The sequence below is a fragment of the Oncorhynchus tshawytscha genome, linkage group LG12 (assembly GCF_018296145.1).
Source record: "Oncorhynchus tshawytscha isolate Ot180627B linkage group LG12, Otsh_v2.0, whole genome shotgun sequence".
Lineage (NCBI taxonomy): Eukaryota > Metazoa > Chordata > Actinopteri > Salmoniformes > Salmonidae > Oncorhynchus > Oncorhynchus tshawytscha.
In genome coordinates this window covers 37,589,414-37,602,199 of record NC_056440.1, presented here as the reverse complement: position 1 = coordinate 37,602,199, position 12,786 = coordinate 37,589,414, and the positions used below count along the sequence as shown (strand labels likewise).

At 40.6% G+C, this 12,786-nt stretch overlaps 2 protein-coding genes across 3 annotated transcripts; one reads left to right on the top strand and one right to left on the bottom strand.

Moving 5' to 3' along the window:
- Window positions 1-112: 112 nt before the first annotated feature.
- On the top strand, window positions 113-7,993 carry coq2 (coenzyme Q2 4-hydroxybenzoate polyprenyltransferase). Of its 2 annotated transcripts, none has more exons than XM_024439131.2 (8): window positions 113-434; window positions 1,246-1,597; window positions 3,085-3,251; window positions 3,742-3,863; window positions 4,034-4,119; window positions 6,982-7,115; window positions 7,289-7,477; window positions 7,702-7,993. In XM_024439131.2, the coding sequence occupies exons 2-8, from the start codon at window positions 1,297-1,299 to the stop codon at window positions 7,843-7,845; spliced, it is 1,143 nt and encodes a 380-aa protein (XP_024294899.1). In that variant the 5' UTR covers window positions 113-434; window positions 1,246-1,296; the 3' UTR covers window positions 7,846-7,993. The 2 variants fall into 2 exon arrangements, with proteins under 2 accessions (XP_024294899.1, XP_024294900.1); XM_024439132.2 differs by lacking the exon at window positions 113-434 and adding an exon at window positions 474-816.
- A 73-nt stretch (window positions 7,994-8,066) lies between these two features.
- mboat4 (membrane bound O-acyltransferase domain containing 4) lies at window positions 8,067-10,917 on the bottom strand. The gene is made up of 3 exons (XM_024439130.2): window positions 10,041-10,917; window positions 9,565-9,789; window positions 8,067-9,274 (listed from the first exon to the last, which is right to left on the bottom strand). Exons 1-3 carry the CDS (start codon window positions 10,160-10,162, stop codon window positions 8,353-8,355), a joined length of 1,269 nt encoding a protein of 422 aa, XP_024294898.1. The 5' UTR covers window positions 10,163-10,917; the 3' UTR covers window positions 8,067-8,352.
- Window positions 10,918-12,786: the final 1,869 nt, after the last annotated feature.

The following is a 12,786-nucleotide window of genomic DNA, read 5'->3' as shown; positions in this document are numbered from 1 at the left end:
AAAAAAAAAAATCTGGCAATTGCCGCTAAAGCTCATCCCATACTGTCTCTGATGGGCCCTCGTGCACACTGATTTATTTTGAAAGAAAGTCTACTGAACATACACTGTACCTATAAATTGTAGCCACTTTAACTAAGACTTGCATGTGATAATGTCATCTTTCGTATTTTCAAAAATAAAGTTGAATTTATGTAGACACCCTAAAATCTACTAGCGACAAATGTATTCGTTTCCACCTGGCTTTTAAAAGTGTCAACCCCGAATATGACCATAAAACATTTAGCTGCGCCAAAATTGGCGGTGTTTTGATATCCCACGTGGAATATCGTCCCACAAGCAGAACAACAACCGACCAGGCGAGTGTTTCTTGCGGAACATTTAACATGTCGTACCAAACATTCCGCGAGAAAAAAACGGGAAGCCATTTTAGTAAGGTATGTTTGCATGTTTTGTAAAAATATGACCGTTCAGTGAAAAATATTAAATGTAACACATTTCGTCCTACAATCTGAAATAATATAACAAGTGAACTCTAACCTCAATGCGTTCAGCGTTATAAATCCATAGATTACTTAGACCGATAGTGCAGATCTAGCGCCCATGCACTAAGCTTGATATGCATTCCCGGCGGTCGTGTCCCCCGTGGACCTGTTCATACATAAAGTATCCACCATTTAGCCTGCGAAGGCAACATGTTTCTCTAACTAGCTTTAATGGCGAGAAGGCGAAGAAAACGGGGAAATATACGTATTTTATTAAACATAATTTTTCTATTTTCGGACAATTTAGGATTTTGCACATCACGTTCTGCCAAGGGTATGCAACAACCTTAATTGTCTGAAATCGGACATTTGGTGCCTAAACTATAGGCTGCATAGGCTATTAAGAGTAATTGATTCACGGCAGGATTTATATTGTGGATTGCAAATGTCACAAAACACTTGGTTAGCTTGTTTTGAATTTAGAAAATGCTCCTTTTAGCCTTTACAGTATCTAACCTGGAACGGCGAATGGAGCACCACATTAGCCCGTTACAATCAGCTGTATATTACATTATATTTTAGTTTTTCCACAGTCTGATGGTGTGTCAGTCATGTAAAGCCATTCAGCTATGGCACACAAAACACTAGACTGTAAAGGCAAAGCGTGCAACCCTATTGTGTGTGGTTGGCCCTTCGTGACAAAGGACATAATTTGCATATAAATGACAACGTCACGTTCCCATCATGTTTCCTCTCTCTCCAGATGTGACAAGTGTCAGGGAGGATAATGTGCATTTGACTGCAGAGAGAGGAGATGATGCTCCCTGCCAGATTAACTTCTCAAATCATTCTGAACACCTGGAGGCTGCGTCACCATGGGACCTGCTACTCCAACCTCCCTAGCCTCTCCAGCAATTACCTGAACAATCAGAGAAAAACCACAGCCTCTACCCACCACCCAGAAAATAGCCTGCAATCATGGTTGTTAAATCCACCAACCAGACTTGATGCCACCAGGAAAAGACTGTTTAGCCTGTCAGCGGCTGGGATTGTCAACTCTGCCCCAACGCCCATGCAACCCTACCTCAGATTAATGAGACTTGACAAACCAATCGGTTAGTAGCTTTAATGTTGACCTAGGGTTTGAATGTTATATTATGTGGTAGGTGGATAACTGATGGACTATAGATTTAACAGTCTGGAATCATATTATAATTTTGTATTTTTAATGGCAGCCCTTTACACTCATACCTGTATACATACGGGTTGAAAATGGCTAGATCTGGACAGTAGTAAACAGCTACATTGGAACCTAGTGTCTGTACAGTAACATGATATACATGTCAGAGTTCTGACTACGCTTCACAGCCCTGTATAGATTTTTACTGACAGCCATTCTGAACTTGAGCACCACGCACAACAAGAAGTTGCCATCAGCCCTCCTGGTAATTGGGCAACTTTCTCATATTTATTGTTGTCTGAGTGAGGGAAATTATGTAAATTAAGATTACTCAATGTATTTTGAAAGACGAGATGTTGAGGATTATAATAAATACCGCTTTGATGTCACACAAGCAAGTCAAACCCCCGTGAGTCCAAATGTGCACTTCACATTTCCAAATCATAAAACTTGTCATATACAGTGTCAATGTTGATTATCACTATGTTTGATGTACAGTTACAAGATGACATGGCATCATAACCTGAGTTGTTCTAACCCTATGTTTGTTTTATTGTGAAAACAATTTGTCGCAGAATATTCACCTAAATGCACTCGTGACTCCTTTTTATGCATTCCAAAATTACCAACCGTTTTTCTGAATTGCCCTGTGACAGCCTAACACTGTAAGACCTTTTTTTTTTTTTACTTCCCTAGTCAGGTTGGCAATAGAACAAGCTTTCAAATCATTCCCACCTGACCCAGATAGTGATTTATAATGGACTGATTTTAGATTAGGTTAACAACAACAGTAATTCAGGGATGCAGGGTGGTTTAGTTATTCAATGGCACAGCTAGGAGAGCACCAAAAAGTACCTTATAGTTGGACTCTTCTTTGAGCCATAAAAGTGCATTGAAATTGCTTAGGAACTGCACACTTTGTAGAGGTGTGTGCCGACTTGGAGACATCAATTAGTCCTCTCACATAAACCCTTGTCATTTTTTGTTGTTGTCTTATGTTGTACCTACCCCACATTTTCCAGGAATACTCTTATCATGTTACTGAATGTATCCAGAGTATTTTCAGATGTACTTATCAACAAATATGCCGAAAGTACAGAATGTAAAATGCACATAAAATCAACAGTGTAATGTTGGGATTCAGTCTTGTGTCGGGTGAACTCTTGTGCACTCACCTTTGGTCTAATTATTTTCCCATGATCTCCAAACTGTTCACTTTCAATTGCTACCATGGTCATGCATATGCTTTTCATAGTTATTTTTTAAGAACTATTTAAATTCAGCCCTATCCATATAGGCCAATTCCCATGAATGTAAAGGGTTAAGAGGTGTACGTATTTATGAGGTGTCTGAAACACCATCAGTTGTTCTTCATTTAATGTTTTGAAACATTGATCTGATTGCCTGTTCTTTGTGACATAGGAACATGGTTGTTGTACCTGCCTTGCACTTGGAGCATTGGCCTGGCTGCAGACCCAGGCTGCCTCCCACATCTGGGCATGCTCACATTATTCGGCACGGGGGCCCTGCTGATGAGAGGGGCTGGCTGCACCATCAATGACATGTGGGACAAGGACTTTGACAAGAAGGTAATCTACTAGTTGTCACTTTTTTTATCGTATAGGCCTACTCATCGTTTTTGTTGAAGTCCTACCCCAGTCTCCTTTTCACCTCATCTGATTTACTTTAAAAAAGGCACATCTCAATAGGTGGTCCAGGTGCCTCATGACATAGCACATGGGGAGGGGGGACTTTCCTCTTTTGTTCTCTGTTGTCCCTCAAGCTAGGGAGGAGACTGAGGAAATCAGCGGGGCACCATCAGACTAACTACTACTTGAATTTTGTCCTTTACTGTATTTTGACATGGGATATTGTTTTTCAACAGGAAAAGTAAAAAAATATATATCGCCAGAGGGTGTCTTTTTAAATCACACTTGTCACATAGTTTATGGCCAAAAGTAATTCATCTTTACTCAAAGCAGCACAAAATGGAACAAACTGCCATGGAAATGATACAATCAGAGGACTTAATTGAAAGGCTTTTGACTGTTTATTTTGCCTCATCTTTGTACTTTGCAGGTTGCCAGGACAGCTACTCGGCCAATTGCTGCAGGGGAGATCACTCAGATGCAGGCCCTAGTCTTCTTGGGGGGTCAGCTTTCTCTTGCATTGGGGGTCCTGCTTTGTCTCAATTATTACAGGTACATGCCCCATTCAAACCAAAGAACACATTAGCCAGCTGTAAAATACTTTTCTAAAATTAAATTAAGGCTAGATTGTGAAAGTGCACAAGATTGTGACCGGAATACTGTCTTGTCCACGAGCAGTCCACTTGGACAGATGTGATGACATTTCACTTTCCCGTTCACAGTATAGCTCTTGGAGCTGCTTCCCTATCTTTGGTAGTCACATATCCACTAATGAAGAGGATCACCTACTGGCCACAGCTTGTATTGGGTATGTTTTTGTAAATACTTTTTAATCCGCATTGTTTCAATTGTCACAAATAGTAGCTTCCCCTTTGCAATAGATAGTTTGAGAAGTAATTAACCTTGCATGATCCTTGGCTTGTAGGAGCCAGAACTTCTCAGGGCGATCTGGACAAAAATCCATATCGCGATAAATGTATCCATTTTTTACGATAACTATGAATCAGCGCTTAAATTACAATAAATATTTTTTGGGGAAGGTGGTAGAGCTGGGCGTTATGGTAAAAAGTCATATTGCAATAAATGTAACTATTTTTCTCGATAACAACCAACACAATGATAAAGACATTTTTGATGGACAGTTACTTTACATTAGCGTCAGGGCTCCAGACCTAAACATTTTCAGTGCCAAGTAAGACAATGGCGATGGTGTAGCCTATGATTAAAAAAGTAAGCTATTGCATCTAACATATCCAGGAAATGCATGATTGATTTTTTCTTTTTAAAATGCCACCTGGCAAAATAGGATCCAGAATTATAAGATTTCTTTTGGGCTTTTCAGAGAATTATCCAACATCTTTGGGCATATTTTCCGTGGTTATATTATTCAACACCTGAGGAAGTGGGGACTCAAAACACTTAGCTAGATTTCTAAATGGGGTATTGTTGCTAGGTAGCCATGTAGGCTAATTGATTCATCTTTAAATAAATGTAATGTCCTACAAAAACTTTCCAGTGCTAGGACTAGACCTATTCATTGCAAATGGCGTGCCCCGCGGGCGCACCAAAACCATCCTAACTACATCCTACTTCAGTTGTAAAGTGGTGCCATGAATTTTAATATTAAGAGGTGAGAAATATATTATATACTCACAGAAAAGCTGTGACTCTACTATCTGTAACTAGAACAACAGTAGTTGCTTTGAAAACGGTCTTTTTCCCGCAATAGCATTTTGCGCAACAGTCGTATGCTTCTGCTTCAGTAGTCGACAGTGAAACAGGGACATTCAGATACTTTCATAACAGGAATCGACATAATGCATTACTGTTGACCAAATAATGGTTTTAGAACAATCTACAGGAACGTTGTATGGCAAAATGACTGACGTAAGAGGAACTGAAATCTCGGTGTCAGTAATTTTTGGTATATCGTCCCAGCTCTAAGCAGGAACCCATCTCCTTTTTCTGTAGCGTGAGGCAGGTGTATAAGTACACCCCCTGGACAGGACGTTAGTTTGTTGCAGGGCCTTACCCCCAATATGTCTCCTTAATGCTGAGTGCCAAGCAGAGACTCATCTGGTCCCATTTTTACAGTCTGATATTACTTGGCCAGGGTTCGAACTCCCAACCTTCCAATCTTAGGGAGGACACTAACCACAAGGCCACTGAGTTGGTCTTTGCAATAGAGCTGCCATATGCAGTGCATTTGGAAAGTATTCGGACCCCTTGACTTTTTCCACATTTTGTTATGTTACAGCCTTATTCTAAAATGGATTAAAGAAACAAATGTGCTCATCAATCTACACACAATACCCCATAATGACAAAGCAAAAACTGGTTTTAAGACATTTTTGCAAATTTATTTAAAATAAAAAGTATTCACTCTTTGCTATCAAACTTGACATTTAGCTCAGGTGCATCCTGTTTCCATCATCCTTGGAGTCCTTGGAGTCCACCTGTGGTAAATACAATTTATTGGACATGATTTGAAAAGGCACACACCTGTCTGTATAAGGTCCCACATGACAGTGCATGTTAGAGCAAAAATCAAGCCATGAGATCGAAGGAATTGTCCGTAGATTTCCGAGACAAGAACATTTCTGCAGCATTGAAAGTCCCCAAGAACACAGTGGCCTCCGTCATTCTTAAATGGAGGCAGTTTGGAATTAGCAAGACTCTTCCTAGAGCTGGCCGTCTGGCCAAACTGAGCAATCGGAGAAGTGCCTTGGTCAGGGAGGTGACCAAGAACCCGATGATCACTCTGACAGAGCTCCAGAGTTCCTCTGTAGAGATGGGAGAAACATCCAGAAGGACAACCATCTCTGCAGCACTCCACCAATCAGGGCTTTATGGTAGAGTAGCCAGGCGGAAGACACTCCTCAGTAAAAGACACATGACAGCCCACTTGGAGTTTGCCAAAAAGGCACCTAAAGGACTCTGACCATGAGAAACAATATTCTCTGGCCGAATGAAACCAAGATTGAACTCTTTGGCCTGAATGCCCAGCGTCACATCTGGAGGAAACTTGGCACCATCCTAGCAGCATGGTGGTGGCAGCATCATGCTGTGGGGATGTTTTTCAGCGACAGGGAGACTTGTCAGGATTGAGGGAAAGATGGAACAGAGCTCAGAACCTCAGACTGGGGCGAAGGTTCACCTTCCAAAAGGACAACGACCCTAAGCACACAGTCAGGAGGGGCTTCGGGTCAAGTCTCTGAATATCCTTGAGTTGCCCAGCCAGATCCCGGACTTGAACCCGGTCGAACATCTCTGGAGAGACCTGAAAATAGCTGTGCAGCAACGCTCCCCATCCAACCTGACAGAGCTTGAAAGAGTCTGCAGAGAAGAATGGGAGAAACTTCCCAAATACAGATGTGCCAAGTTTGTAGCGTAATACACAAGAATTTGCTTCAACAAAGCACTGAGCAAAGGGTCTGAATACTTATGTAAATAAGGTATTTCTGTTTTATATTTGTAATGAATTTGCAATAAAAAAAATAAGTATTTGCTTTGTCATTATGGGGTATTGTGTGTAAAAAATGAGTAAAAAAAAAGCAATTGAATCAATTTTAGAATAAGGCTGTAACATAACAGAATGTGAAAAAGGTCAAGGGGTCTGAATACTTTCTGAATGCTCTGTAAACAAAATAAAACACTTGTTTCTCCTCAGGACTGACCTTCAATTGGGGAGCACTGCTTGGTTGGTCAGCGGTCATAGGCTCCTGTGAGTGGTCGGTGTGCCTACCTCTGTATTTCTCAGGAGTGATGTGGACATTAATTTATGACACCATCTATGCCCATCAGGTATTAAGTGTACACATGTGCTATGACTGTCATTTTGTGACAATTTAAAATTGCCGATGCAAATGTTGGTGCTTCCTCAGTTCATGCTGTTTGTTGGAGAACATTCTAGATTGTTCTATGAATGACGACTCTGTTTATAATGTGTGCACTATATTCCTTCCTATTGTCACTAGGACAAAGATGACGACATCAGGGTAGGAGTCAAGTCTACAGCATTGAGGTTCCAGGAGCAGACCAAGCCTTGGCTCAGTGGGTTCATGGTGGCCATGATGTCAGGGCTGATTGTGGCTGGGGTCAACGCAGAACAGACTCTGCCTTACTATGCAACACTGTCAACTGTGGCTATTCACCTCACACATCAGGTGAGGGTATATTTGATATACTGTGTGCTAACATTTTAGTTTGAGATGATTCAATAATGATTTAGCCTTGGTTATGCAGAGAAATATTATTCTATGTGGTTATGTTAATGTTTTACACAGAACCCTCAACTGTGAATCATTCCTTAATAATCGAGACAAATGCATCCCAACAACTATTTTCAATGGATGTAACTGATTGTGATGCCTTTCTCTTTATCGGGTAGATCTACACATTGGACATCAACAAACCAGAGGACTGCTGGAAAAAATTTGTTTCAAACAGAAACCTTGGACTACTCCTGTTCTTAGGAATAGTCTGTGGAAACTTGTGGAAAGAACGAAGAGACACTTCATTGCAAAATGATTAACTAGCGGTACAATGAACTTCTCAGAACACAAGATTTACATTCTAGTGTGCAGAGGACATTCTAGTTATATAGTAGTACACAACCCATTATTTTGTAAGTCTTGACCGTATTGGGTGTTTTCTCCTAATAAAGCTCATGTTAAGCTCTGGCTTCTATGAAAATCTATGTCAAGAACAGCTAATCAACTATAATTCAAACAGCCCTAAAAAAAAAAAAGATGCAACAGCCATACAATTAGGATAAAATCATTAGGTTTCTACAAATCTACACTGACCCTCAGCTGGTAGATGCATTCAACAAGGTATACTGTTCTGTAAATAAGATAACAATTGCTCCAAAATAATCAGATGGTTGCACTCTCTCAGAACACGATACCTTCCCCTTCAGTCCTCCAAAACAAGCAAGAATAGAAGTGTGCTTTTTGTGTCAATGACTATGAATAACGTCAACTAATTGATTTTACAGCAACATTTAAAAACCCAGATGATATGATTATTCTTGATCTTATCATACAATGAAGATAAAGAGAACATTAAGAAGAGGAAAAACTCCAGTGTATGTCAGACCCAATATTTTCAAAGAGGAAGTGCTTCGAAGCTCGATTGCAATAACAACACACGCCATTACCATTTGAGTGTTTAACCAACACAGACAGGTGCGCACCAATCTCCTCCTAGTAGACGTGAGCTTTGGCTTCAAGTACTTGTGTATCTGGTAGTCTGCTCTCACAGCTGCAGCCCAGAGAAGAAACCCTACAAACTGACCCAGGTGTATGCCATGCCACCAGATGGAAAACCCAAATGTCATTACCAGTGGAGCAGTTTTGCATCTTTGGAAAACCAGCCTACGTAGCCATGTAGCTGTCGTACCATTCCACCGACGGGCAAATTCGGACACCTGGCAGGACATCTCTGTGGTCCAAAGATCTCCGTCAGACAGGCCACTCCAGTTTGGGCTGTCCTCCCTGACCATCCCCCTGAACCCAAGCCCAGCAGCATTATTCAGACATTCACTGATCTTCCAGTGGGAGTAGTATCTGATCCTCAACACCACAGCAAGGCCCCATATCCACAAGACATCGGTGAGGACGTTGTTGGAGACGGCCAAACTAAAGGCATTGTCTCTGAGGAGACGAGTGAGATGGTTCCTAGCCCACTCCAGAGATAACACCTGAAAGCCCTTGTAGGATATAACGGACAGAGGCTGGGGAGGAGGGCTGATTGTAATCTGCTCTACAAAATATACAAATTGGTCAAACGAGGACAGGGGTCCGCCGAGCAAGGCAGTGAAGTTTAGTGCATAGCTGATGAGTGGGAGAAAGGCCCGGCATTGGGTCATTAATGTCACCCTGCCCCCGTCCTGTAGATCCATTGACACGGAGGTGACTCTCTGGGTGAGTAGCATCAAGGAGGACATTGATAGGAGAAGCCTGAGAGAAAATAAAAGTAAGACAGTCAGTCTGAGATGAAGTTCTGTACTTTACACATTTTATTGGTGGATTGGGACTGGGAGACGACTACTTTATTTCAAATGTACTTATTGTGGAGCTGATGTTATGTTTTCCATTGTGAACTCATTGATTCCCCCCCAAGCCCCAGATTATAGTTTGCTCATGAGGTCTACTGCACAGACAATCAACACAAACATTTAAGTCACAAGGACATGTAGGAAACTAACATCATTTTGAAAGTCTTGACTGAATTAAGAACAGTGCTGTACCTGGAATCAGTGGGCTCATTGAGGTAGTATTCTCTGTACTGTATGAGCAGGTGCCAGAATGTTTGCCAACCCATCTGCAGTCCAAAGACCCATGGATGGACACGCTCTGGGCTCAGTGAACACACCAGCAGCACAAAGATCACAGTGGAGATGAGCAGAAGCAAGCTGTATACACCCATGGTGATAATCGCTAGGATACAGCCTCCGGATGCCAAGAAGAGGTACCTGTTAAGACCAGTGTTATACCTCCTACCGCTCAAACAAAATAAGCAGTTTGATTGAAATCCTTTGTTAATTCCAAATGGAGGTTCCAACAAGTGTGAATTAACCAGTGGATAAACAATTTGTATAAACAAGTGTGTGTGTATACTAAAAGTAAATTATAATTGGTCTGACCTTAGTTGCAATTTTCTTTTTTAAATGCCCTGATCTTCAACTTAATACTACAATAGATGTATAAAATATATAATACAGACCTGTATGTCAAAGAGAGACATCCCTGTTTAGCCAAGACGTAGAATAGAAAAGCAAAGGGAATGGAAAAACATTGGTACGTCAGAAATGGATGCTGCTCACACAGCCACTGGATTGGCTCCATTTTAAATCCTTCCTGTGAAATATCAACACTATTATGAGTTGAGAATGGTGGGACTTTCGGCCTATATATAGTGTTGACTGTTTTGATAGGCAATTCCACCTGTGTCTGGCATGAACATAATTATCATTGTTTAATGATAAGCATGCAGTACATTTGAGCCATCTGCAAACCACTTTGTTTTCTCTTTGTCTATAGCAACCATGAAATCTCTATACTTTACAGTCCACTGTTGATAATGTAAAATGGCCTGAATATACTGTAGTTGTCTCCACCCTGATATATTGGATGGATAAATAAATTGTATTCTACTTTTTTAAAAGAGCCATCCACAATGAGCAGCAGTAATCTATTATTTTAATGCAAAACAGTTGAGCACATATGAGCCAATATTTATCTTAAAAAACAAGGCCATAATGTGTTTTGAAAAGCTTTTACAACCGGCTGCAGGGGCAAATTCAGTGACATCTATTGTACAACATGTTTTGGTCAGGGTAATGAGGAGAAGCACTATGGAAACTGCCTCCATTCTCATCTGTGCTCAAAGTATTTTAAAAGTAATTGTTTAGTAGACAAACATTATTGCAAAGATTGCAACAATACAGATTGCCAAAAAGACAGTAGGCTTGGCTTCAGTTTGACCTCCATTCACAAAAAAGTAACAGTTCTGTCATTGTTTTTAACCTTTACAATTTCCGTGGTGCATGGGAGGCCCTATTAATGTTTTATATACTAAACAAAAATATAAACTCAACATGTAAAATGTTGGTCCCTTGTTTCATGAGCTGAAATTAAAGGTCCCAGAAATTTTCCAGACGCACAAAAAGCTTATTTCTCTCAAATTGTGTGTACAAATTTGTTTATATACCTGTTAGTGAGCATTTCTCCTTTGCCAAGATAATCCATCCACCTAACAGGTGTGTAAATAAAATGGCACTCTAAAATGTACAGTTTTGTCACACAACACAATGACGCAGACTTGTCAAGTTTTTAGGGAGCGTGCAATTGGCATGCTGACTACAGGAATTATGAGGTTGGTCCCTTTACATGGTGTGACAGCTACTTTAGTCTACCAAAACATTAAGAACACCTGATCTTTCCATGACAGACTGAACAGGTGAATCCAGGTGTAGAGGAAGGGGAGGAAACCAGTCAAAGAAGGATTTATTGGCCTCGTGTTTTAGGTTATTGTCGTGCTTAAAGATGAATTTGTCTCCCAGTGTGTAGTGGAAAGCAGACTGAACCAGGTTTTCCTCTAAGATTTCGCCTATTCTTAGCTCTATTCAGTTTATTTTATCCCTAAAAAAAAACTAGTCCTTGCCAATGCAAGCATACCCATAACATGATGCAGCCACCATCATACTTTAAAATATGAAGTGGTTCTCAGTGTTGTGTTGGATTTGCCCCAAACATAACACTTTGTATTCAGGACATAAAGTTAATTTATTTGCTACATTTTTTGCAGTTTTATGTTAGTGCCTTATTGCAAACCGGATGCATGTTTTGGAATATTTTTATTCTGTAAAGGCTTTCTGCTTTTCACTCTGTAATTTAGATTAGTATTGTGGAGTAACTACAATGTTGTTGATCCATCCTCACTTTTCTCTTACCCCAGCCATTAAAATCTGTAACTGTTTTAAAGTCACCATTGGCCTCATGGTGAAATCCCTGAGCGGTTTCCTTCCTCTCCGGAAACTGAGTTCGGAAGGACGCCTGCATCTTTGTAGTGACTGGGTGTATTAATACACCATCCAACGTGTAATTAATAACTTCACCATGCTCAAAGGGATATTCAATGTCTGCTTTTATTTACCCATCTACCAATAGGGGCCCTTTTTGCGGTGCATTGAAAAACCTCTCTGGTCTTTGTGGTTGACTCTGTGTTTGAAATTCACTGTTCGATTGAGTGACCTTACAGATAGTTGTGTGGGGACAGAGATGATGTAGTCATTAAAAAAGCATGTCAAACACTTAATGCACACATACTTATGTGACTTGTTAAGTAAAATTTTACTCAATTTATACTGAACAAAAATATTAATGCAACATTTGATGTGTTGGTCCCATTTTTCATGAGTTTAAATAAGATCACAGAAATGTTCCATATGCACAAAAAAGCTAATTTGTCTCAAATTTTGCGCACACATTTGTTTACATCCCTGTTAGTGAGCAATTCTCCTTTAGCAAGATAATCCATCCACCTGACAGGTGTGGCATATCAAGAAGCTGATTAAACAGCATGATCGTTGCACAGGTGCATCTTGTGCTGGGGACAATAAAAGGCCACTCTAAAATGTGCCATTTTGTCACATAACACAAGGCCACAGATGTTTTGAGGGAGCATGGAATTGGCATGCTGACTGCAGGTATGTCCATCATAGCTATTGACAGATAATTTAATGTTAATTTCTCTACCAGAAGCCACCTCCAACGTTGTTTTAGAGAATTTGGCAGTATGTCCAACCAGCCTAACAACCACAGACAACGTGTAACCACGCCAGCTCAGGACATCCACATCTGGCTTCTTCACCTGCGGGATCGTCTGAGACCAATCACCCGGACAGCTGATGAAACTGAGGAGTATTTCTATCTGTAATAAAGTCCTTTTGTTGGGAACAACTCATTCT